We start from the raw sequence: 27716 nt of genomic DNA on the forward strand, positions 1-27716 counted from the left end.
AGTCGCTGTTGGCATTTAGGCACATTCCTATGTTCGTTTCCTTAGTGTAGACTGCACTATTTGTATCTGTAGAATGTAGACTGTATCCACTATTACCAAAAAACCCAGTATATAGGCAAGACAACAACATCTCTTTCTAGGCGTTTAACGATGCATAAGCAACAGGGCTCCATTAAGGAACATATAATCTCTTCTCACAACCAAACCATCGCCAGAGAAATCCTAGTAAACAACACAGAAATCTTCGATAGATACAGCGATAGCAGACGGCTTGACGTTTGCGAGGCACTACACATCAAGAAGTCAACACCAGCAATCAACAGCCAATTATTGCACAACTATATTCTACCCACCTCAAGACTCCGCTCCAATATAGAAGCATCAAGAAATATGGACCAATAGGCTTTCTACAAACACTTCTATTCAATAACCATTGTTTGTGTTCTGTCTTGTGTTGATACTTTTAATACCCTATTAATATCCCCTCTTGTTCTGTCTTGTGTTAATGCCACATCACCCCTCCCACCTCACTCAAATGTAGATATAAAATCGGAGATACGTAAGTTCTATTCAGTTGTGTATTTGTGAACTAAAGTCTTTGAAAATGTAATAAGTTTTACGAAACGCGCCGGTGTCGCGTCAGACTAGAAATAAAAATGAATTTTGGAGAATTAATTTTTGATTTACCTCCAACAGTGAAGCGTAATGTACGAAAGATTGAGAAAATTCGTGTTAGAATTATTAATCTTACTTTTTCGGTCATATTTAATAATATATATATATATATATATATACTAGCAGTACCCGGCCACGCGTTGCTGTGGCTCAGTAACGCAGCCACACCAACCTTCCCTTATCTACAAGTCTTGCCAACCTTTCCCCACTCCCCCGTCCCCTCATCCACCCACTATTACCCCCACCCTCCCCCGTCCCCTCGTCCACCCTATATTCCCCTCACCCTCCCCCGTCCCCTCGTCTACCCTATATTCCCCTCACCCTCCCCCGTCCCCTCGTCCACCCACTATTCCCCCCACCCTTCCTCGTCCCTTTGTCCTCCCCAACATCTTCCACTCCAGCATCCGCTCGTCCTCCTAACCATTCACCACTCTATAGTCCGCTCCTCCTCCCCACCATCTCCATACTTCCAAATCCCCTCGTCCTCCCCACCATATTCCATTCCCCTGTCCCCTCGACCCCACGATCCCTAACTGCGACTTCCCCTCGTCCCCACCTTCTCCAACTCTCCCTTCCCCTCGTCCTCCACGCTATTACCCTCTCTCTTGTCCCCCCTCTTCCTCCCCGCCATCCCCCACTCTCATCCTCATGTCATCCCCAACATTCCCCACTCCATCGCCAGATGCATTCCCAAACGATCTGATGTTCCCATCAGAAAATTGGGAACATCAAATAATCTAATGTTCCCATCACTGAATTATATGACAAACAGAAAAAACGAAATGAAAAACAGAGAAAAAATAAAAAAAATTAACTATACTCAGGAAATTAACAGTATGGTAAACAACACAGCTAAATTCCAATGTAATGTCACACACAAAAATTGAATCAAAATGAAAATCAATTGAAATCTATGAAAATTCAATTTGTCAATGTAATCAGAAACATTGAAATGGAATTGTAACATATTAAGTATTGTATGTGTTGCTTTTACATGCAACAAATGGTGTTGTTTCTTAATAAAATGAATGATTTTACCTGTCACAGGTGTGGCATCTATACTCATGCTTACGAAATGGTACACAACACAGCTCAATTTTGAACGCAATATCACACAAACTAATTAAATCAAAATGAAAATAAATAGAAGTTTATGAAAATTGAATTTATTAGTGCAATTGGAAACATTAAAGTGGAAACATAACTTATTTAGTATAGTGTGAGTTGCTATTATGTGCAATAGATGGCACTGTTTGAAAAAAAAATGTTTTACCTGTCACAGGTGTGGCATCTATATAGTTGGTATATAAAATCATGCGCATATTTGAATAGAACTTTGTGTTAAAATTTCAAAGCCATCGGTGAAGAACTTTCGGATATTGCAGTGTGTGTTACTCTTACATGTAACAGATGGCTCAGTTTTTCAAAAAAAGCATGTGTTTTCCTGTCACAGGTGTGGCATGCATGTGGAAGGTATATAAAAACACGCGCCTGTTCGAATGCAACGTTGTGTCAAAATTTCAATGCAATCGGTAAAGAGGTTTCGAAGAATTCCCTACCATGAAAAACACAGCTTAAAAAAAAAAAATCCGTCACAGTTGTAACATCTATTAAATATGTATATATAAACCTGCTCGGATGCGAATGGAACGTTGTGTGAAAATTTTTCAAGGTAATTGGTGAAGAACTTTCGGAGATAAGCGATTTTGAACAAACGAACATTTCCATATATATATATATATATATATATATATATATATATATATATATATATATATATATATATATATATATATATATATATATATATATATATATATATATATATATATATATATATATATATATATATATATATATATATATATATATATATATACTAGCTGTACCCGGCAATGCGTTGCTGTGGCTCAGCAACGCATAAGCCACAGCAGCTTTCCCCTGGTTTCCTAGTTCTCTTCACCATTACCCCCTCCCCTGTCCCCTCGTCCTCCCAACCATTCCTCACTCTCCTGTTCCTTCCTCTTCTCAACCATACCACATTTCCCCGTCCCCTCGTCGTCCCCACCATTTCCTCCCTCCCCCATCCCTGTGTCCTCCCTATCATCCCCCACTCCGCCGTCCCCTCATCCTTCTAACTATTCCCCACTCCACCGTCCCCTCGTACTCTCCTCCATCTCCCACTCCCCCGTCCCCCCATCCCGGCCTGCCTATCATTCTCCTATCTCCTGTTCCTTCGTCCTCTGCACCATCTCCCACTCTCCTGTCTCCTTGTCCTTCCCATCATTCTCCATTTCCCTGTCCCCTCGTCCCCACCATCCCCATTTCCCCTGTCCTCTCGTCCTCCCCACAATTACCCCCTCCCTTGTCCTGTCGTTTTCAGTGCCATCCCCTCACTCCCATCCCCCTCGTCCTCCCTACCATTCCCCACTCCTTCGTCTGATGTATTCCCAAATAATCTTATGTTCCCATCAGAAAATAGGGACCATCAAATGATCTGATGTTCCCATCACTGAAATATACGAAAAACAATGAAGAAATAAATAAATAAACTATACTCATGAAATGAACGGTATGGTAAACAACAAAGCTCAATTAAAACAAAGTGTCACAAAAACATTAAATCATAATGAAAATAATTCAAATTCTATGAAAATTCAATTTATCAATGAAATTGGAAACATTGAAATCTAATCGTAACATATTTAGTAAAGCGTGAGTTGTTCTTACTTGCAACAGATGGTGCTGTTTTTCAATAATGCATGTTTTTACTGTCACAGGTGTGGAATCTATACTTATACTCACGAAATGAACGGTATGGTAAACAATACAGCTAAACTCCAACGCAATATCACACAAAATAATTAAATCAAAATGAAAATAAATCAAATTATATGAAAATTTAATTTGTCAATGCAATCAGAAAGATTGAAATGGAATCGTAACATATTTATTATAGTGTGTATGGCTCTTACGTGCAACAGATGGCGCTGTTTCTTAAAAAAAGCAGAATGTTTTTACCGTTTACAAATGTGGCAAATTTACAAAATATATATTTATACTTACAAAATGAACGTTGCGGTAAACAACACAGCTCAATTCCAATACAATGTCACATAAAATAATTAATTCAAAATTAAATTAAATTAAAATCTATGAAAATTTCATTTATTGATGCAATCAGAAACATTGAAATGGAAATCATAACATATTCAGAATAACGTGTGTGTCTTGCTATTACGTTCAACAGATGGCATTGTTTTTTCTTTAAATTACGTTTTTACCTCTCAAAGGTGTAGCATCTATATAGTAGGCATATAAAAACACGCGCATATTCGAATGGAACGTTGTGTCAAAATTTCAAAGCAATCCGTGAAGAACTTTGGGAGATAACAGCGTGTGTTGCTCTTACGTCCAACAGATGGCGCTATTTATAAAAAAAGCATTTTTTTCCCGTCATAGGCGAGGCATATATAGTAAGTATATAAAAACATATGCCTATTCAAATGCAACGTTGTGTCAAAATTTCAAAGCAATCGGTAAAGAGGTTTTGTAGATTTCTCTCACATGAAAAACACATGAAAAACACAATTTAAAAAAAAACATGGTTTTAACCGTCACAGACGTGACATCAATATAATATGGATATAAAAACCCACTCTGATGCGAATGGAATATTGTGTGAAAATTTCAAAGCAATCGGTGAAGAACTTTCGGAGATTAGCGATTTTGAACAAACGAACATTTACATTTTTTTTTATATAGATTAGCCGTACCCAGCCACGCGTTGCTGTTGCTCAGCAAAGCATGTGCATTGAGGAACCACGGCAACCTTTCCTATCCCCTAGTCTTCCCCACCATTCCTCCTCACCGTCTCCTTGGCTTCCCAATCTTTCTCGACTCCACCATCCCCTCGTCCTCCCCACCATTCCCCACTCGCCCATCCCCTCTTCCTTCCCACCATATCCCACTCCCCTGTCCCTTTGTCCTCCCCACCATTCTCCATTCCGCCTTCCCCTCGTCCCCACTATCCCAAACTCCACTGTCCCTTCGTCCTTCCCCACCATTACCCCCTCCCTTGTCCCCTCGTCCACCCCACCATCTCTCACTTTCATCCCCTCATGCTCCCCTCTATCTCTCACTTCCGTCCCCTCGTCATCCCCACCATTCCCCACTCCCCGAGGGAGTGGGGAATGGTGGGGATGCCTTCCCAAATGGTCTGATGTTCCCATCAGAAAATTGGGAACATCAAGTGATCTGACGTTAACATCACTGAAATATAAGAAAAACAGTTAAAAAATTAAAGGAAAATATGAAAAGTAAAAAAATAAACTATACTCATGAAATGAACGGTATGGTAAACAACACAGGTCAATTCCAATGCAATTCACACAAAATAATTAAATCAAAATGAAAATAAATCTAAATCTATGAAAATTAATTTTATCAATGCAATCAGAAACACTGAAATGGAATTGTAACAGATTTAGTATAGATTTTGCGATCCTCTTACATGCAACAGATGACGCTGTTTTTCAAGAAATGCATAGTTTTACCTGTAACAGGTGTGGCATCTATACTTATACTTACGAATTGAATGGTATGGTAAACAGCACAGCTCAATTCCAACACAATGTCACACAAAATAATTAAATAAAAAATAAATTAAATCGAAATCTATGAAAATAAAATTTATTAATGCAATCTGAAACAATCAAATGGAATTCGAAACATATTTAGTATAGCGTGCAAGTTGTTATTATGTGCAACAGATGGTGCTGTTTTTCAAAAACGCATGCTTTTATCTGTCACAGAGGTGGCATCTATATAGTAGGTAAATAAAAAGACGCACATATTCGAATGGAACGTTGTCAGAATTTCAAAGCAATCGGTGAAGAACTTTGCGAGATTGCAGCGTGTGTTGCTCTTACATCCAACAGATGGCGTTGTTTTTCAAAAAAAGCATGTTTTCTCCAGTCACAGGTAAAGCATGTATATAGGAGGTATATAGAAGCATGCGCCTATTCGAATGTAACGTTGTGTCAAAATTTCAAAGCAATTGGTAAAGAGGTTTCGATGATTTCTATCACATGAAAAACACAGTTTTAAAAACTAAGCATGTTTTTTTTCCGTCACAAAGTGACATCAATATAATATGTATATAAAAACCTGCTCTGATGCGAATGGAACATTGTGTGAAAATTTCTAAGCAATCAGTGAAGAACTTTCGGAGTTTAGCGATTTTGAAGAAACGAACATCTCCATTTTTATTTATATACATACATATATATATATATATATATATATATATATATATATATATATATATATATATATATATATATATATATATATATATATATATATATATATATATATATATATTGGTGTATACTGGCAGCAGGTTTTCTTTCAAACATGTTTCATTGAATATGACCGCATATTCTGTATTTATTATTTTCTGGTTTAGGGCTTCTATCCCTCTAACTATTTTCTTAGCATCAGGGCTTAATTGAAATAGGAGTTCTCCAAAACTCATTTTCGTACTTTTAAGGTGAAGAAAAGAAGTGATTTACTATAGAGTGTATTACACTTATTTGTATAATTTGCACGACGTTTCGAACCTCCATGGTTCATTCTCAAGTGAACAGATCTTACAATACTAGTTGATTTTATACCCGCATTAGGTCAGGTGATAATACAAATATTATATTTGTATATACAAATATCAGGTGTATTATCACCTGACCTAATGCGGGTATAAAATCAACTAGTATTGTAAGATCTGTTCACTTGAGAATGAACCATGGAGGTTCGAAACGTCGTGCAAATTATACAAATAAGTGTAATACACTCTATAGTAAATCACTTCTTTTCTTCACCTTAAAAGTACGAAAATGAGTTTTGGAGAACTCCTATTTCAATTAAGCCCTGATGCTAAGAAAATAGTTAGAGGGATAGAAGCCCTAAACCAGAAAATAATAAATATATATATATATATATATATATATATATATATATATATATATATATATATATATATATATATATATATGTATTCACTTGTGGTTTATGCAAGTATAGGCTTATAGCATGGACACAAGTTCTCCCACATTAACAGTGGCTTGATGAAAAACGTATAGTAACGCCTCACTAATCTAGTGCTCTTGGGAAGTGGGGATATATGAGGTGTATATATACTTTGAAGTCTCTACTTCTTTTAAGGGTCTGAGTGGTGTAGTGGGTTAAGGCATACTAGTTATGGCAGCTACTGGAAGGTAGTTGTCTCGAATCTCGAATCTGGTGTTCTCCAGACTCATTTTGTAAAGAATTGGAAGGAGGGTACATATGTAATCTGTTTTAGTACTGATAATTAAGGTGGTTCCAGAGGAAATGTTTTTATGGTGTTCACAGTCCAGAGAGTGATGTTTTAAAAAGAATTCCCAATATTATTAACTAGTGAATTTACTGGCTACTTGGCAATGATTCCCCCATTTTCTTCGGAGGAAAATTCCACTGGATCCTCGGTTTCTTTGAATTAATTTGTTACTAGTAAATTAGCAGCAATATTATGTAACTACTAGCTGTACCCGGCCACGCATTGCTGTGGTTCAGCAACACGTGCGTTGCTGAGCGACAGCAACTTTCCCTTGTCTCCCAGTCCTCCCCCACCATTTTCCCCCTCACCCGTCACCTCGCCCTCCCAACAATTCCTCACTCTTCCATCCCCTAATCTTCCCAGCCATTTCCCACTCCCCTGTCCCCTTGTCCTCCCTATCATTCCCCCCTCCTCCATCATTTTGTCCTCTACCCCATCCCTCACATCACAGTTCCCTCGTCCTCCTAACCATTCCCCACTCCACCATCTCCCATTCCCCCGTCCCCCTCCTCCTCCTTACCATTACGATGTCGCCTCGTCCTCCCCCGCCATCCCCAATTCCTTTATCCCATCGTCCTCCCCACCGTTCCCCACTCCCTCGTCTGATGCATTCTCAAATGATCTGATGTTCTCTTCAGAAAATTTAACACATCAAATGGTCTGATGTCCCATCACTGAAATATAAGAAAAATAGTTTAAAAAATTATATGAAAATCAATAAAAAATAAACTATACTCACGAAATGAACGGAATGATAAACAACACATCTCAATTCCATCGCAATGTCACACAAAATAATTAAGTAAATATGAAAATAAATCAAAATGTATGAAAATTAAATTTGTCAATGCAATTTGAAACATTGAAATGGAATTGCGTCATATTTAGTATAGCATATGTTGCTCTTACATGCAACAGATGGCTCTATTTCTTAAAAAAAAAATTTTTTACCTGCCACAGGTGTGGCATCTATACTTATACTTATGAAATGAACGATATGGTAAACAATACAGCTCAATTCCAATGCAATATCACATAAAATAATTAGATCAAAATGAAAACAAATCGAAATCTTTGAAAATTCTATTTATCAATGCAATCGGGAACAGTGAAATGGATTCGTAACATATTTAGTACAACGTTCATTTTGTAAGTATAAATATAGATGCCTCATTTGTAAACGGTAAAAACATTCTGCTTTTTTTAAGAAACAGCACCATCTGTTGCACGTAAGAGCCATACACACTATAAAAAATATGTTACGATTCCATTTCACTGTTCCCGATTGCATTGATAAATAGAATTTTCAAAGATTTCGATTTGTTTTCATTTTGATTTAATTATTTTATGTGATATTGCATTGGAATTGAGCTGTATTGTTTACCATATCGTTCATTTCATAAGTATAAGTATAGATGCCACACCTGTGGCAGGTAAAAACATTTTTTTTTTAAGAAATAGAGTCATCTGTTGCATGTAAGAGCAACACACGCAATACTAAATATGACACAATTCCATTTCAATGTTTCAAATTGCATTGACAAATTTAATTTTCATACATTTTGATTTATTTTCATATTTACTTAATTATTTTGAGTGACATTGCGATGGAATTGAGATGTGTTGTTTATCATTCCGTCCATTTCGTGAGTATAGTTTATTTTTTATTGATTTTTATTTAATTTTTTAAACTATTTTTCTTATATTTCAGTGATGGGACATCAGACCATTTGATGTGTTAAATTTTCTGAAGAGAACATCAGATCATTTGAGAATGTATCAGACGAGGGAGTGGGGAGGACGATGGGATGTAAGTTAGAGATAGTTTTGAGGACGATGGGATGTAAGTTAGAGATAGTGGGGAGGACTATGGGACAGGGGAGGGGGTAATGGTGGGGAGGACGACGGGACGAGGGAGTTGGGGAGGAAGAGGGGGACGAGGGAGTTGGGAAGGACGAGGGGACGAGGGAGTTGGGGATGGTCGGGACGAGGATTGTCCGTCCTGTCTGCCATGTCACATTCCCCGCCCTATGGAAGCACACCTTCATCCTGTCACAAACATCACTTGAAATATAAACCCTATTTTATCTGAGAATCTCTATGAAGCAAGATTTTCTTACCTATCCTGCTGAGTCCCATCAATACTGTACCTCCTGTACTCATGCCTGAAATGTTCTCTGTCTCCACTATCGGGGGAGCAGCTACTTTCTCTGAACACTCGTCTACCAGTGCAGAGAATGTGTTTGGAGAATATTACATGTATCAATGACCGCTTCATTGTCTTCCTTAGACACTTATTCCTGGAGACAGCCAATATTATTGTTTTCATATGAACTTCATCCACTATAACTTAAGTCTTTGTGTCGCGACAAACAATTGTGCATCTTCTTCACTTCCTTGTTAATGGGTCTAAATCTTTCCTCATGTCGGCGCACGTGTCCAATTCCCGCACTAAGCTCGGCTCCAACTCCAATCAGTAACAATCCAGAAGCTAACCATCTTCTTGAGGTTATCTTGAGATAATTTCGAGGCTTAGCATCCCTGCGGCCCGGTTCTCGACCAGGTCTCCTTTTTGTTACACACCCCCAGGAAGCAGTCGGTAGCAGCTATCTAACTGTCAGGCACCTATTTACTGCTAGATGAACAGATGCATCAGGGTGAAAGAAACTCTGTTCACTTGTTTCCACCTCCACCGGGGATTAAACTCGTAACCTCAGGATAATGAATCCCGAGTGCTGTCAACTCAACTGTCAGGCCCTCTACGCAACTAGGGTCAACTAGGGTCTGAACGCAACGCAATGCAACTAGGTAAGTACAATTACTATACACAACACTCTGGGGTCTTCAACAGTTTTTCAACATGTCAAGAGCCCATCTAGAGGTGAGCTTCAACTTGTGATCCGTTATGATCCTATAATCTCTATTCCTAACAGGTTGTTAAGCTGCAGGTATGGGAACTTTGGCAAGATGGGTGATGTTGTGTGCATTGATGTGGGTGTGGGCGGCCTCGGAGACCCTCTACAGGTTAGACAGCTACCCCGGCAATTGCTACCTCAACACACGGAACTTTTCAGTTAACTCCATCATAACCTGTGCCATCTACTGCAGGATCCAACAATGTGTATTCTTCTCTTTCAAGGGTTTGTTCTCGCCTTAGTTTGCTTACTTGATAATATTTACCCATGTTAACTGTTTTAGAGAAGCATGGCATAACGCCCTGCAAAATTGTCCATGGGATGCTCCAGTCTTGATAAGTTATCAATGTTTGTTCCATTGTCCCGAGTGCCTTTGTCCCAATTCACGCGGGTCGCCCCGGATGAGGACATCACCATGATAGTCAATATTTGTGGTGAGTTATCTCCTGGCCCCTGGTCCCTCAGACCTCCTGGACCTGGTCCCTCAGACCTCCTGGAACTGGTCCCTCAGACCTCCTGGACCTGGTCCCTCAGACCTCCTGGACCTGGTCCCTCAGACCTCCTGGACCTGGTCCCTCAGACCTCCTGGACCTGGTCTCTCAGATCTCCCCCAGAGAACCCCTCCTCATGGTGACTAGTGTTGATCAAGAGATGGCTCCTAGGCCCAACGTATCTCATTATGTCTCCCTGGAAAAAACTTTGCCAAGTTAATCAGTGGAGTATGTATCCCTGGGACCCACCTCTCCCGGGTCATCCCCACAATGATAATCAATACGAGAACTTAGCTCTTGGACGCCACACACCCGAGGCTGCCCGAATGACTCCTGTCATGATAGCCTTGGTTTGTGAAGAGCAAGATCTGGGGCCATAACTACTTCAGGTCGTTTCCGCCATGATAATGAGAGTCTGGTGTGTTTGTTGCGTCAGATGGCGTGTGTGTGGTGCACGACCCAGGGCTGGATCAGCAGGTGGGCGAGGAACAGGCTCGAGTCTTCACTCCCTACCAACCAACCGCTCCCGTAGACGTTGCTCGCAGCAAGCCCACACTTCCAAACTTTCAGTGGGGCTCGTAAGTATTAGTATGGGGTCTGACTTCCCTAAGTGTCTCATTTTTATTTTTACTCGTCTCAAATTATTTTTTCCCTCTTTATTACCCATTGTCTTTCTTTCTCTCTCTGATAAGAGGCATAGACGAACCAGGATCTTCTGTGTAAAATTATGATTTCCAGGCATTGTAACACATGTTTTGTCTGTTAACAGAATCTGTGTTGAGTTAGTGCGTGTACTAGAGAGTACTCCTTTGGCATAAGGTAAGGCGAAAAAGGAGAAGGTACTGAGCCAGAATGTAAATATTTTATTTCGTGTTGTGATGTCTGTGCATGAATCAAAATTCTCCCCTGCATTCACTAGTAAGAGCAGAACTAGAGGAAGGGATCCGAGGGATGATCTATTATAGACATCCTGGCCTGGACACTTCAACTTTCTATCATTACATTCATTATGAGCACTCTCTCAGTGGTGTGCGATTGGAGGAGAATTAAAGAAGCAGAGATTATTTGGACGCTCTGTTCCAGAATTTTGCTGTGAACAGGCAATCTGATGTTGGCTTTTGGAGAGGGAAGAAGTGAACTAGTTAGGAATACCTGAGCTCCTATAGCATTGCAGCAAGTGCCTTTGTCCCATTGATATGTTCATCATTGTTATTTGCTCAAGAAAGAAATTCCTTATAGAATCTATTCCAGATAAAATATTTACGTTAAATAAATTTTACACAGTTGGATTCATTCATGACACACAATCGGTATTCCCAGATTCGAATCCAAGAAATGAAGGAATTGGTTGGGCACGTTTCCTATCGCCTAATGCCTGTTCACCTGGCAGTAAATAGGTACCTGGGTGTAATTCAGCATGTTGTGGGTTTGCATCTTGGGGAGGGTCACTGTTCTTGGGGAGGGTCACTGTTCTTGGGGAGGGTCACTGTTCTTGGGGAGGGTCACTCTTCTTCTGGAGGGTCACTGTTCTTGGGGAGGGTCACTGTTCTTGGGGAGGGTCACTGTTCTTGGGGAGGGTCACTAGTTCATAGGGAGGGTCACTCTTCTTGGGGAGGGTCACTGTTCTTGTGGGGGGTCACTGTTCTTGTGTGGGGTCACTGTTCTTGGGGGGGGTCACTGTTCTTGGGGAGGGTCACTAGTTCTTGGGGAGGGTCACTAGTTCATAGGGAGGGTCACTCTTCTTGGGGAGGGTCACTGTTCTTGGGGAGGGTCACTGTTCTTGGGGAGGGTCACTCTTCTTGGGGAGGGTCACTCTTCTTGGGGAGGGTCACTCTTCTTGGGGAGGGTCACTCTTCTTGGGGAGGGTCACTCTTCTTGGGGAGGGTCACTGTTCTTGGGGAGGGTCACTCTTCTTCTGGAGGGTCACTGTTCTTGGGGAGGGTCACTGTTCTTGGGGAGGGTCACTGTTCTTGGGGAGGGTCACTCTTCTTCTGGAGGGTCACTCTTCTTGGGGAGGGTCACTGTTCTTGGGGAGGGTCACTGTTCTTGGGGAGGGTCACTGTTCTTGGGGAGGGTCACTGTTCTTGGGGAGGGTCACTAGTTCTTGGGGAGGGTCACTAGTTCTTGGGGAGGGTCACTGTTCTTGGGGAGGGTCACTGTTCTTGGGGGGGGTCACTGTTCTTGGGGAGGGTCACTCTTCTTCTGGAGGGTCACTCTTCTTGGGGAGGGTCACTGTTCTTGGGGAGGGTCACTGTTCTTGGGGAGGGTCACTGTTCTTGGGGAGGGTCACTAGTTCTTGGGGAGGGTCACTGTTCTTGGGGAGGGTCATTAGTTCTTGGGGAGGGTCACTGTTCTTGGGGAGGGTCACTGTTCTTGGGGAGGGTCACTGTTCTTGGGGAGGGTCACTGTTCTTGGGGAGGGTCATTAGTTCTTGGGGAGGGTCACTGTTCTTGGGGAGGGTCACTGTTCTTGGGGAGGGTCACTGTTCTTGGGGAGGGTCACTGTTCTTGGGGAGGGTCACTGTTCTTGGGGAGGGTCATTAGTTCTTGGGGAGGGTCACTCTTCTTCTGGAGGGTCACTGTTCTTGGGGAGGGTCACTGTTCTTGGGGAGGGTCACTGTTCTTGGGGAGGGTCACTCTTCTTGGGGAGGGTCACTCTTCTTGGGGAGGGTCACTCTTCTTCTGGAGGGTCACTGTTCTTGTCACTCTTCTTGGGAGGGTCACTCTTCTTGGGGAGGGTCACTGTTCTTGGGGAGGGTCATTAGTTCTTGGGGAGGGTCACTCTTCTTGGGGAGGGTCACTGTTCTTGGGGAGGGTCACTAGTTCTTGGGGAGGGTCACTCTTCTCGGGGAGGGTCACTCTTCTCGGGGAGGGTCACTCTTCTCGGGGAGGGTCACTGTTCTTGGGGAGGGTCACTGTTCTTGGGGAGGGTCATTAGTTCTTGGGGAGGGTCACTAGTTATTGGGGAGGGGTCACTGTTCTTGGGGAGGGTCACTAGTTCTTGGGGAGGGTCACTGTTCTTGGGGAGGGTCACTGTTCTTGGGGAGGGTCACTGTTCTTGGGGAGGGTCACTGTTCTTGGGGAGGGTAGTAGTAGTGTAAAGAGCGACGTAGACCGTCCCGAACTCGAGAAGAATCTCGGGTATCGAACTCGTCATAGCCAAAAAGTGTGTGTGGGGGTACATAGATTGGGACGGGTCCTGTTGCGGGGACGTTATGGGTCTAGGGGGGTAAGAGGGGGATGGGGGGGGACAAGCATGTGTCAGGTGTACAAACACAAAGATTAAGAGAGGGGGAGAGAGGAAGAGGGGGGAAGAGGGGTGACACATGGAGTGAAGCGGACAGCGGTATGTGGGACGTTGTGAGTAATTTAGGGTAAAAAGGGGGTAACAGGTAGAAGGTCAAATAAGTGTAAGTATAGGAACAGGTGAGGAGAAAAGGTGAGCTATAGTAGTAGTAGTTGTAGATGAATAAGTATTAATATGTACTGTAGAGTTAATCGTGTCTAGATACATAGTTAAATAAGAGTATGTAGGAAGGATATGATGAGGGCATAGAGGGAAACCAACTACCCTCCAAAAATTACCTATAATTAATTATATAATAATAATTATGGATAAATATATATATATATATATATATATATATATAAATATATATAAATATATATATATATATATATATATATATATATATATATATATATATATATATATATATATATATATATATATATATGTCGTACCTAATAGCCAGCCAAGTTTTACTGAATTAATATATTTTCTCTAATTTTTTTCTTATGAAATGATAAAGCTACCCATTTCATTATGTATGAGGTCAATTTTTTTTTATTGGAAGTAAAATTAACGTAGATATATGACCGAACCTAACCAACCCTACCTAACCTAATCTAACCTATCTTTATAGGTTAGGTTAGGTTAGGTAGCCGAAAACGTTAGGTTAGGTTAGGTTAGGTAGGTTAGGTAGTCGAAAAAACATTAATTCACGAAAACTAGGCTTATTAGGCAAATCGGGCCTTGCATAGTAGGCTGAGAAGTGAGTTCTGGCTACTAGGTACGACATATATATATATATATATATATATATATATATATGTCGTACCTAGTAGCCAGAACGCACTTCTCAGCCTACTATGCAAGGCCCGTTTTGCCTAATAAGCCAAGTTTTCCTGAATTAATATATTTTCTCTAATTTTTTTCTTATGAAATGATAAAGCTACTCATTTCATTATGTATGAGGTAAATTTTCTTTATTGGAGGTAAAATTAACTTAGATATATGACCGAACTTAACCAACTCTACCTAACCTAATCTAACCTATCTTTATAGGTTAGGTTCGGTTAGGTAGCCGAAAAAGTTAGGTTAGGTTAGGTTAGGTAAGTTAGGTAGTCGAAAAAACATTATTTCATGAAAACCTGGCTTATTAGGCAAATCGGACCTTGCATAGGAGGCTGAGAAGTGCGTTCTGGCTACTAGGTACGACATATATATATTTATATATATATATATATATATATATATATATATATATATATATATAAATATATATATATATAATATATATATATAATATATATATATATATATATATATATATATATATATATATATATATATATATATATATATATATAAATATATATATATATAATATATATATATATATATATATATATATATATATATATATATATATATATATATATATATATATATATATATATATATATATATATATATATATATATATTTATATATATATATATATTATTAAATATGACCGAAAAAGTAAGATTAATAATTCTAACACGAATTTTCTCAATCTTTCGTACATTTCTTTTCACTGTTGGAGGTAAATCAAAAATCAATTCTCCAAAATTCATTTTTATTTCTAGTCTGACGCGACACGAGCGCGTTTCGTAAAACTTATTACATTTTCAAAGACTTTAGTTCACAAATACACAACTGAATAGAACTTACGCATCTCCGATTTTATATCTACATTTGAGTGAGGTGGAAGGGGTGATGTGGCATTAACACAAGACAGAACAAGATGTGGTATTAATAGGGTATTAATTTCATCAACACAAGACAGAACAAGAGTATTAATAGGGTATTAATTTCATCAACACAAGACAGAACAAGAGTATTAATAGGGTATTAATTTCATCAACACAAGACAGAACACGAAACAATGGATATTGAATAGAAGTGTTTGTAGAAAGCCTATTGGTCCATATTTCTTGATGCTTCTATATTGGAGCGGAGTCTTGAGGTGGGTAGAATATAGTTGTGCAATAATTGGCTGTTGATTGCTGGTGTTGACTTCTTGATGTGTAGTGCCTCGCAAACGTCAAGCCGCCTGCTATCGCTGTATCTATCGATGATTTCTGTGTTGTTTACTAGGATTTCTCTGGCGATGGTTTGGTTGTGGGAAGAGATTATATGTTCCTTAATGGAGCCCTGTTGCTTATGCATCGTTAAATGCCTAGAAAGAGATGTTGTTGTCTTGCCTATATACTGGGTTTTTTGGAGCTTACAGTCCCCAAGAGGGCATTTGAAGGCATAGACGACGTTAGTCTATTTTAAAGCGTTCTGTTTTGTGTCTGGAGAGTTTCTCATGAGTAGGCTGGCCGTTTATCTTGTTTTATAGTAAATCGTCAGTTGTATCCTCTGATTTTTGTCTGTAGGGATAACGTTTCTATTAACAATATCTTTCAGGACCCTTTCCTCCGTTTTATGAGCTGTGGAAAAGAAGTTCCTGTAAAATAGTCTAATAGGGGGTATAGGTGTTGTGTTAGTTGTCTCTTCAGAGGTTGCATGGCTTTTCACTTTCCTTCTTATGATGTCTTCGACGAAACCATTGGAGAAGCCGTTATTGACTAGGACCTGCCTTACCCTACAGAGTTCTTCGTCGACTTGCTTCCATTCTGAGCTGTGGCTGAGAGCACGGTCGACATATGCGTTAACAACACTCCTCTTGTACCTGTCTGGGCAGTCACTGTTGGCATTTAGGCACATTCCTATGTTTGTTTCCTTAGTGTAGACTGCAGTGTGGAAACCTCCGCCCTTTTCCATGACTGTTACATCTAGAAAGGGCAGCTTCCCATCCTTTTCCATCTCGTAAGTGAAACGCAGCACGGAACTCTGCTCAAATGCCTCCTTCAGCTCCTGCAGATGTCTGACATCAGGTACCTGTGTAAAAATGTCGTCAACATAACTGCAGTATATGGCCGGTTTCAAGTTCATGTCGACTAAGACTTTTTGCTCGATGGTACCCATGTAGAAGTTTGCAAACAGGACACCTAGGGGAGAACCCATGGCGACCCCATCTACTTGCTTATACATGTGCCCATCCGGGCTCAAGAAGGGTGCCTCTTTAGTACAAGCTTGGAGTAGTTTCCTCAGAATATTTTCTGGTATGTCAAGAGGAGTACAGGCTGGATCACGATACACTCTGTCGGCTATCATTCCGATTGTCTCGTCCACAGGTACGTTGGTAAACAGCGATTCTACGTCCAACGAGGCTCTTATCCCTGTGGCCCGTGTGCCCCGCAGTAAGTCAACAAATTCCTTTGGAGACTTCAGGCTGAAGGCGCAAGGAACATAAGGAGTCAGCAGGCCGTTGAGTCGCTTCGCCAGTCTGTACGTGGGTGTGGGTATCTGGCTAATGATTGGCCGAAGTGGGTTTCCAGGCTTGTGCGTCTTGACATTTCCATACGCATATCCAGGTTTATATTCCCCAATGATCTTTGGCAGGTGGAGTCCGGATTTCTTGGCGTTCACAGTTTCGATCAGTTTGTTGACCTTTGCTTTTAACTTTTTTGCTTAGACCTTTACTTTTTTCGGTCATATTTAATAATATATGTCTACAGGAAAGACTGCTACCAAAATATACTAATATTAAAGCGCACGACCCAGCAGCAAGGAATCAAGCCTTCACGATAAAATATCGCCAGGATCTGATTCGTGATCAGATATACAAGGCAGAGAATGAAATCAAAGACAACAAAACGCAACTACTTCATGCTACAAACGAGTGGAGAAATAGCAACATCGACGATAGTATCCGTACCCGCATTGAACAACACCTCGACATCCTCACAGACCAACATCACCTCAGCACTGAAACAAGGATTATCAAGAAACTAACAACATTATATGGAGGACCTATGGCAATTCCACGACCAAGAGATGGCTTCATGAACCTTGCAGGAATTAACCTCACTGAGGACCAAGTCACTCTCCTAAATCTGGGCATAAACTGTCATGTTATGTCCAGACCGAGTGAGATGGCCCGGAAAGTAGAGTTGGAAATTCTGTTGGACGACATATTCGACCTCGAGACACTAAAGAAGGTCACTACCAAAGATACCTTACAAGCAGAACTTATTGCAGAAGGAGGAAAGAATCGAGGCAATTACAGAAGCACCATACTGTCCCCTGAGCTTAAAGCGGCAGCTAAAAGCCTTCGTGAGAACAAGGAGATAGTTGTCAGGAGAGGTGACAAGTCGCCAATATATGTCATTCTTAAAAAAGACGAATATCTGGCGAAAATGAACATCATACTCTCTGACCAAACTAAGTTCCAAAGGGTAACGCAGGTCACTACAGCCGAATTAAAAGCAAAGGTCAACAAACTGATCGAAACTGTGAACGCCAAGAAATCCGGACTCCACCTGCCAAAGATCATTGGGGAATATAAACCTGGATATGCGTATGGAAATGTCAAGGACGCACAAGCCTGGAAACCCACTTCGGCCAATCATTAGCCAGATACCCACACCCACGTACAGACTGGCGAAGCGACTCAACGGCCTGCTGACTCCTTATGTTCCTTGCGCCTTCAGCCTGAAGTCTCCAAAGGAATTTGTTGACTTACTGCGGGGCACACGGGCCACAGGGATAAGAGCTTCGTTGGACGTAGAATCGCTGTTTACCAACGTACCTGTGGACGAGACAATCGGAATGATAGCCGACAGAGTGTATCGTGATCCAGCCTGTACTCCTCTTGACATACCAGAAAATATTCTGAGGAAACTACTCCAAGCTTGTACTAAGAGGCACCCTTCTTGAGCCCGGATGGGCACATGTATAAGCAAGTAGATGGGGGTCGCCATGGGTTCTCCCCTAGGTGTCCTGTTTGCAAACTTCTACATGGGTACCATCGAGCAAAAAGTCTTAGTCGACATGAACTTGAAACCGGCCATATACTGCAGTTATGTTGACGACATTTTTACACAGGTACCTGATGTCAGACATCTGCAGGAGCTGAAGGAGGCATTTGAGCAGAGTTCCGTGCTGCGTTTCACTTACGAGATGGAAAAGGATGGGAAGCTGCCTTTTCTAGATGTAACAGTCATTAATTCGTTACCCTTTGGAACTTAGTTTGGTCAGAGAGTATGAGGTTCATTTTCGCCAGATATTCGTCTTTTTTAAGAATGACATATATTGGCGACTTGTCACCTATCCTGACAACTATCTCCTTGTTCTCACGAAGGCTTTTAGCTGCCACTTTGAGCTCGGGGGACAGTATGGTACTTCTGTAATTGCCTCGAATCTTTCCTCCTTCTGCAATAAGTTCTGCTTGTAAGGTATCTTTGTTAGTGACCTTCTTTTGTGTCTCGAGGTCGAATATGTCGTCCAACAGAATTTCCAACTCTACTTTCCGGGCCATCTCACTCGGTCTGGACATGACGTGACAGTTTATGCCCAGATTTAGGAGAGTGACTTGGTCCTCAGTGAGGTTAATTCCTGCAAGGTTCAGGAAGCCATCTCTTGGTCGTGGAATTGCCATAGGTCCTCCATATAATGTTGTTAGTTTCTTGATAATCCTTGTTTCAGTGCTGAGGTGATGTCGGTCTGTGAGGATGTCGAGGTGTTGTTCAATGTGGGTACGGATACTTTCGTCGATGTTGCTATTTCTCCACTCGTTTGTAGCATGAAGTAGTTGCGTTTTGTTGTCTTTGATTTCATTCTCTGCCTTGTATATCTGATCACGAATCAGATCCTGGCGATATTTTATCGTGAAGGCTTGATTCCTTGCTGCTGGGTCGTGCGCTTTAATATTAGTATATTTTGGTAGCAGTCTTTCCTGTAGACATATATTATTAAATATGACCGAAAAAGTAAGATTAATAATTCTAACACGAATTTTCTCAATCTTTCGTACATATCTTTTCACTGTTGGAGGTAAATCAAAAATCAATTCTCCAAAATTCATTTTTATTTCTAGTCTGACGCGACACGAGCGCGTTTCGTAAAACTTATTACATTTTCAAAGACTTTTAGTTTACAAATACACAACTGAATAGAACTTACACATCTCCTGGTTTCGTTTATATCTACATTTGAGTGAGGTGGATGGGGTGAGGTGGCATTAATAGGGTATTAATTTCAACAACACAAGACAGAACAAGAGGTGGCATTAATAGGGTATTAATTTCACCCCATTAATAGGATATATATATATATATATATATATATATATATATATATATATATATATATATATATATATATATATATATATATGTCGTACCTAATAGCCAGAACGCACTTCTCAGCCTACTATTCAAGGCCCGATTTGCCTAATAAGCCAAGTTTTCATGAATTAATGTTTTTTCGTCTACCTAACCTACCTAACCTAACCTAACCTAGCTTATTTTGGCTACCTAACCTAACCTTACCTATAAATATAGGTTAGGTTAGGTTAGGTAGGGTTGGTTAGGTTCGGTCATATATCTACGTTAATTTTAACTCCAATAAAAAAAAATTGACCTCATACATAGAGAAAAGGGTTGCTTTATCATTTCATAAGAAAAAAATTATAGTAAATATATTAATTCAGGAAAACTTGGCTTATTAGGCAAATTGGGCCTTGAATAGTAGGCTGAGAAGTGAGTTCTGGCTACTAGGTACGACATATATATATATATATATATATATATATATATATATATATATATATATATATATATATATATATATATATATATATATATATATATATATATATACATATATATATATATATATATATATATATATATATATATATATATATATATATATATATATATATATATATATATATATATATATCGTACCTAGTAGCCAGAACGCACTTCTGAGCCTACTATGCAAGGCCCGATTTGCCTAATAAGCCAAGTTTTCATGAATTAATGTTTTTTCAACTACCTAACCTACCTAACCTAACCTAACTTTTTCGGATACCTAACCTAACCTAACCTATAAAGATAGGTTAGGTTAGGTTAGGTAAGGTTGGTTAAGTTCGGTCATATATCTACATTAATTTTAACTCCAATGAAAAAAAATTGACCTCATACATAATGAAATGGGTAGCTTTATCATTTCATAAGAAAAAAATTAGAGAAAATATATTAATTCAGGAAAACTTGGCTTATTAGGCAAATCGGGCCTTGCATAGTAGGCTGAGAAGTGTGTTCTGGCTACTAGGTACGACATATATATATATATATATATATATATATATATATATATATATATATATATATATATATATATATATATATATATATATATATGTTGTACCTAGTAACCAGAACGTCGTACTCGGCCTACTATGCAAGGCCCGATTTGCCTAATAGGCCAAGTTTTCCTGAATTAATATATTTTTTCAATTTTTTTCTTATGAAATGATAAAACTACCCATTTTATTATGTGTGAGGTCAATTTTTTTTTTATTGGAGTTAAAATTAACGTAGATATATGACCGAACCTAACCAACCCTACCTAACCTAACCTAACCTATCTTTATAGGTTAGATTAGGTTAGGTAGCCGAAAAAGTTAGGTTAGGTTAGGTAGGTTAGGTAGTCGAAAAATAATTAATTCCTGAAAACTTGGCTTATTAGGCAAATCGGGCCTTGTATAGTAGGCTGAGAAGTGCGTTCTGGCAACTAGGTACGACATATATATATATATATATATATATATATATATATATATATATATATATATATATATATATATATATATATATATATATATATATATATATATATATATATATATACAACTTTAGAACACTTTCCCACCAGGAGACTCGAACCCTAGCCAGCACAGAAGCCTTCCAGCAACTGGCATAACAGGTACGCCTTAACCCGCTCCTTCACCTGCTCAGACCCTTAAAAGAGATGGTAATTTCATAGTATTTAAATACCCCAAAGATCATCACCTCCCAAGAGCACCAGAGCAAGTGAGGGGTCATTTATACGTGCTCTTGGGAGGTGATGATCTTTGGGGTATTTAAATACTCCGAAATTACCATCTCTTTTAAGGGTCTGAGCAGGTGGTGGAGCGGGTTAAGGCGTACCTGTTATGCCAGTTGCTGGAAGGCTTCTGTGCTGGCTAGGGTTCGAGTCTCCTGGTGGGAAAGTGTTCTAAAGTTGTATACTTCACTCTCGTGTTTAGGAGAGCTGTGCCTTATATATATATATATATTTATACACCAATATATATATATATATATATATATATATATATATATATATATATATATATATATATATATATATATATATGTATATATATATATATATATATATATATATATATATATATATATATATATATATATATATATATATATATATATATATATATATATATATGCGAACAAGCCTGAATGGTCCCCAGGACAATATGCAACTGAAAACTCACACCCCAGAAGTGACTCGAACCCATACTCCCAGGAGCCACGCAACTGGTATGTACAAGACGCCTTAATCCACTTGACCATCACGACCGGACATAATGAGGTGATAGCCGAGGCTATTTGAACTACCCCACCGCCGGCACTCGGATAGTAATCTTGGGCATAGCATTTTACCAAACCACCTCATTCTTTGGGGCACACGTGAGGAACACAAATGCGAACAAGCCTGAATGGTCCCCAGGACAATATGCAACTGAAAACTCACACCCCAGAAGTGACTCGAACCCATACTCCCAGGAGCCACGCAACTGGTATGTACAAGACGCCTTAATCCACTTGACCATCACGACCGGACATAATGAGGTGATAGCAGAGGCTATTTGAACCACCCCACCGCCGGCACTCGGATAGTAATCTTGGGCGTCTTGTACATATGGGTTCGAGTTTTCAGTTGCATATTGTCCTGGGGACCATTCAGGATTGTTCGCATTTGTGTTCCTCACGTGTGCCCCAAAGAATGAGGTGATTTGGTAAAATGCTATGCCCAAGATAGTGGGCACTCGGATATCCGAGTGCCGGCGGTGGGGTGGTTCAAATAGCCTCGGCTATCACCTCATTATGTCCGGTCGTGATGGTCAAGTGGATTAAGGCGTCTTGTACATACCAGTTGCGTGGCTCCTGGGAGTATGGGTTCGAGTCACCTCTGGGGTGTGAGTTTTCAGTTATATATATATATATATATATATATATATATATATATATATATATATATATATATATATATATATATATATATATATATATATATATATATATATATATTAGTATATTTTGGTAGCAGTCTTTCCTGTAGACATATATTATTAAATATGACCAAGCAAGTAAGATTAATAATTCTAACACGAATTTACTCAATGTTTCTTATATTTTTCTTCACTGTTGATGGTAACTGAAAAATCAATTCTCCAAAATTCATTTTTATTTCTTGTCTGATGCGACACTTGAGCGCGTTTCGTAAAACTTATTACATTTTCATAGACTTTAGTTTACACAGACACAACTATAACTGAACAGATCTTGTTGTTGTTGTTTTTTTAAGATTCGCTACTCAGAACGATAAGTTCCAGTAGCACGGGCTATGGTGAGCCCGAAAGTGGAGGCTCTTTGGAGCCATTATCTGTATCAGTGGCTGATACTAGAGATGTGGCGACGGATGGGGGTCTTCATGATGGTTTTCAGCCTGAAGGGCTGGCTATACCAGTTATGAAGCTGGTGGGGTTAGTGTAGACCTCTAGGTTTTCCGTTTTTTCTTTGCCTGCGACTGAGCAGTGCTGTCGTTAGAGTTTGGTGACGTGGCCTCCATGAGGAAGTCTTGAACCGTGTAGGTGTCGAGATTTACGCTAGTGGCTATGATGGGGGCCAGGCCATTGTCTATGTATAATGCGTTTAGTTCACTGACAAAGCGCTGGTTGTCTGGTCCTGCAAGCCTTTCCGTTAGTTTAAGAAGACCAGGGATAATGCCTGCACTTGATGCAGGGGGCTGTGAAGGAGTCTGTGGGACCTTGGGAACCTTGGGTCCCCAATGAGAAGGCTGTGTCGCCTGCTGGGAGGAGCCACATGTTGGTAGGACTGGAAAGTCTTCTGGTCGACTAGTGAGAGCTAAGGTGGTGAGTTGAACGCTTGGGGCTCTGGTCGAGGAGGTAGACGAGTTGTTTCTTTTGGCTTCAACCTGGGCCTTGATGATTTCCTGTGGGAACCGACCTGTGAGATTTATATTTATTTAATTTATATGAATTTATATTTACGTTAATTTATATACTTCGATAGCAATTTGTATAATGATAAGTGGACTGTATTTCTGCAATAATCTCTTAATCTCACAAATCGATCCTCTACACATTAGGGGGGGTTTATGTTAATTTATATATATGCAGCCAATCAAACTACAGTATTAACTACATACATTGAAAAGGTTCCTTATCTTATAGTACAGCAGGTTAGTCTACCAGGTATAACTAGGGTGTAGACACCACATTTTCCCTCTTTGAGGTAGCTTCCATCACCCTGGTAACTTTTGCACAAAGCATGCTTCCTCGTCTTGACCTGTCAAATGGGCGCTACCTGTAAAGCCAGAATCCTATATATGACAGGTATATCAGAGAAAATACTGTACATGGAACCTTAAAGACCTGGCTTAATTACCTTTAGTTTGAGACTACCACGTGCTCTAACCGGGCCACCCTATATAATGACATTAATGGCCATAAATGAAAGATACATGGGTTTCGGAAAGAACACTTAACTTGAATTTGTTGACAGCGTGTTGAAGATGGTACACCTTTGGTTTCCATAACACTACGTCCAAGTAAAATTAACAGGAGTTGTATTTGCTCCCGTGTGCCTCTGGTCTAGTATAAACAATGGCTGCCCTCCCTCCTCACTCCTGCCTGGCTTACATTGTCCAGATGTCAATAAGTGATAGAAGGGTCACATTTACTCTACTTTAATATTGATAATTAAGTTAATTTATATGAGATGTTTTTATGATGGTAAAGTCCAAAGACTAATGTATTTAAGAATAATTCCCACCATAATAGGTGGTGATTATAATAGTATGTGGTGATGATATCCCGTTTTCTATAGACGGTAATTCCACTACAAGTTATGTTTTCTATGGGTTAACTTGTTTATACAACACAGCTATTATCTGTCTGTATGATATTATTATGTGGTGTCGGATTTTCCGACATAATTCCCCAGGGGCTGCTCACGGGTCGAAGTCCTAATTAGATCAGACGAACACCGATACTCCTCCTTCGAATTATTAGATTAATTTGATGTTAGTAGTTAGTAATCACACATTTGTGCGTCTGTTCGTACAGGACGGATGTCCCGTACTAGAGTTGCAGGGTTTAGAAGTCTAATGCGAGTTCATTTCCCTGTTAACTCTTGAAAGGCTAATATTCAAGCCTTATTACATATTATTTAACCCAGAAGACTGAATGTGATTAAGTACTACAGTCAAGTATGATTCAGGGACTGCAGTGAGATCAGTGACATTAGATATAACTTGAAGTTTGTTCAGGTAACTGGTCACTGATATACAAACACTGAGGCCCATGGAATATATCTTGATTAAATAATAAATGTATCAAATCAGTCATCAGATTTATTGGGGTTTAATTTAGTTAATTGATTCAGAAGATTGAATAGCTCATCATTAAAGTAAAGTATGGTTCTGAGACTGCAGTGGGATCAGTGACATTGGTCGCAGTGACTTGTAGCTGTTTTAGGCTACTGTTCACTGATTTGCCACTGAGGCCTCATGAACTCATCTTCAGCTTTAAATGATGATACTAACATCAACCTCTGTTACTATAGTCAGCTGTAATCTCCTTAGTATAATGCTACTGGAGAAATATAATCAGCTGACAAATTTAGATTTCTATTGGTATTGTTTATCTGCAGGCATAGGTCTCTTCAGGTTTGATACTGGGCCTGAGAGTAATTTACCTCCTGCAGAGTTTAACATGGTTATACCCTGATATTTAGTAGGGCTACCGATGAATCGATGGCAATAGTCTGTCCCTACAAGGAGACCGAAGTCGGTGAGGTGATCAGACTTAATATTATCTGCCAATTTTATTCCTCTATTTCTCAGGAATTTGGCTGTTGCTCTCAGACCTTGAACTTGTAGGTCTACTGGTATTTTGTCCACCACAATGGCTTGTACTCTACAGACGTACCTGCCTAAACGTACTGATGGTTGTACCACCTGGTAGACTTGAGGTCCTGCATCTGTTACAAACCCTGAGATGTTGAATGACATCTGGGGCTACAGGCCTTAATTGTAATTCATCTGCCAGCTTTTTAGTAATATATGTTCTCTGGGATCCTTGGTCAAACAACCCACGGGTATGGACCTTGGCCCTCTTATTCAGGATGGTAATTTGGGCAGTAGGCAAAGTCGTATTACCTTTAGACTTTGCCGATTGGACACTCTTCGTTTGTTGCACCTTGCAGTACTGTACTGTGGTGGGAATGCTATCTTCCACCTTGGGGTTTGGAGACGTTGTTTTGGTGTCTCTGCACAATGCTGCATGGTGCTGACCTTTGTTACACCTGTTACAAGGGTGTAATTGGGTATCACAATCCTTGATGTTATGTTTCCTGAGGTACCTCGTGCAATGTTGCAAATCTTTGAGTCGCTCAACACGGGCGTCACTATCAGGAAAATTAGGGCAGTGGTACATTGAATGTTTCTCATTGCAGAACAAACATGTTCCATAGCTTCCAGTACCCTTTGGTGTCACGTTCTTGGGTGACACAGTAACTATAGGCTTGGAGGGTCCCACTGCATATACGCCCACACTGCTACTGTTCCACTTTGGTGTTGAATTATATTGTCTAGATTGATTTGGAGTACCTTTGGTACTCTGTGGTTTACTATTATTGGTTTCTGAGGGTTTACTTATTGGTTTTAATTTGTCATGTGTTCGTAATTGATGAACTACTGACTTTAAACCTTCAGATATTTCATTCATGGATAAGATGCTTTTATTGTAATGAGCACTCATTTGTCTCAATATGTCCCTAGGTATTTTCTCCTGGACAATTATTTTCAAGACCCACTCAGCCCCGTTTGTATCTGCTGTCAGGCTGAGGGCATTGATCAATGATTCTACCTCCAGCTTGAAGACTTGGAGTGAATCAGCTGAAGCCTCCGGTGGGGGTAAATGCAACAGCTCATGAACTAAATGTGATGTTCTTACTTCTGGATCAGCATAATTATCCTTGAGGAGTTTTACTGCCAGATCATAGCCGTCATTAGTTAATCTCAGATGGGATACTACTGTTTTAGCCTCCCCTGATAATTGGCCTTGCAAATAAGAGAATTTACTACTCTTTGGTAAAGATTGTTTTGAGTCTACAAGGTCAACGAATTTGTTCCAAAATTCGTTCCAATCTTCCTCATCTTTTCCTGAGAAAGTGGGTAAATTAATTGGAGGGAGTCGAGCTTCTGCTTGACTCGTATTAGATGCAACTGTTGTTGTTGTTGCTGTTGCCTTGTTCTGGGCAATTAATTTGACATAAGGCTGTAATGTGGCCTGAGTCTGATCTTCATAATTCGCAAGATCAACCATAATGTCGTCTATTTCTGTTTCTGATAAATTGGTGTTGGCAAGTTCAGCCACATATGTTGCTATTTGGCATTTGATTTGCTCAAATTTACCTGCAGCTGCTTGATAATAGCTTTCCAGGTCAGCATAATCAACTTGAGATTGTTGTGACAAATCTTCACATTTCTTGATCTGTCTTGTTAAGTGGCCTTTAAGACCTGCAAGGGTTCTTTTCATTCTCCCTGCATTATCCATACTGGCTCGTTGGTGAAGCCTTGTGGGACTTGTACTTGGGTCGCTCATAATAGTGAACAAGTACTGATGGTAGCCTAGGGTAAATTCTGCACTCACTAGGCAATAATCCTACCTCTACTAGAGGTTAGCACTTAAAATTAATACACATTATATATATACAATCA

General features: G+C 39.8%; 1 protein-coding gene across 2 annotated transcripts in view; it reads left to right on the forward strand.

Annotated features, from left to right (window-relative positions):
* Window positions 1-27716, forward strand: part of LOC123772790 (uncharacterized) — a 106127-nt gene that overhangs the window by 18838 nt on the left and 59573 nt on the right. For both annotated transcript variants that reach the window (XM_069303315.1, XM_069303316.1), the window contains exons 2-3: window positions 9988-10194; window positions 10897-11038. In XM_069303315.1, the coding sequence (XP_069159416.1) occupies window positions 10005-10194; window positions 10897-11038 (332 nt within the window). In that variant the 5' untranslated portion in view covers window positions 9988-10004. The remainder of the gene's footprint in view (window positions 1-9987; window positions 10195-10896; window positions 11039-27716) is intronic.

This window comes from Procambarus clarkii, chromosome 50, assembly GCF_040958095.1.
Source record: "Procambarus clarkii isolate CNS0578487 chromosome 50, FALCON_Pclarkii_2.0, whole genome shotgun sequence".
NCBI classification, from domain to species: Eukaryota; Metazoa; Arthropoda; class Malacostraca; order Decapoda; family Cambaridae; genus Procambarus; species Procambarus clarkii.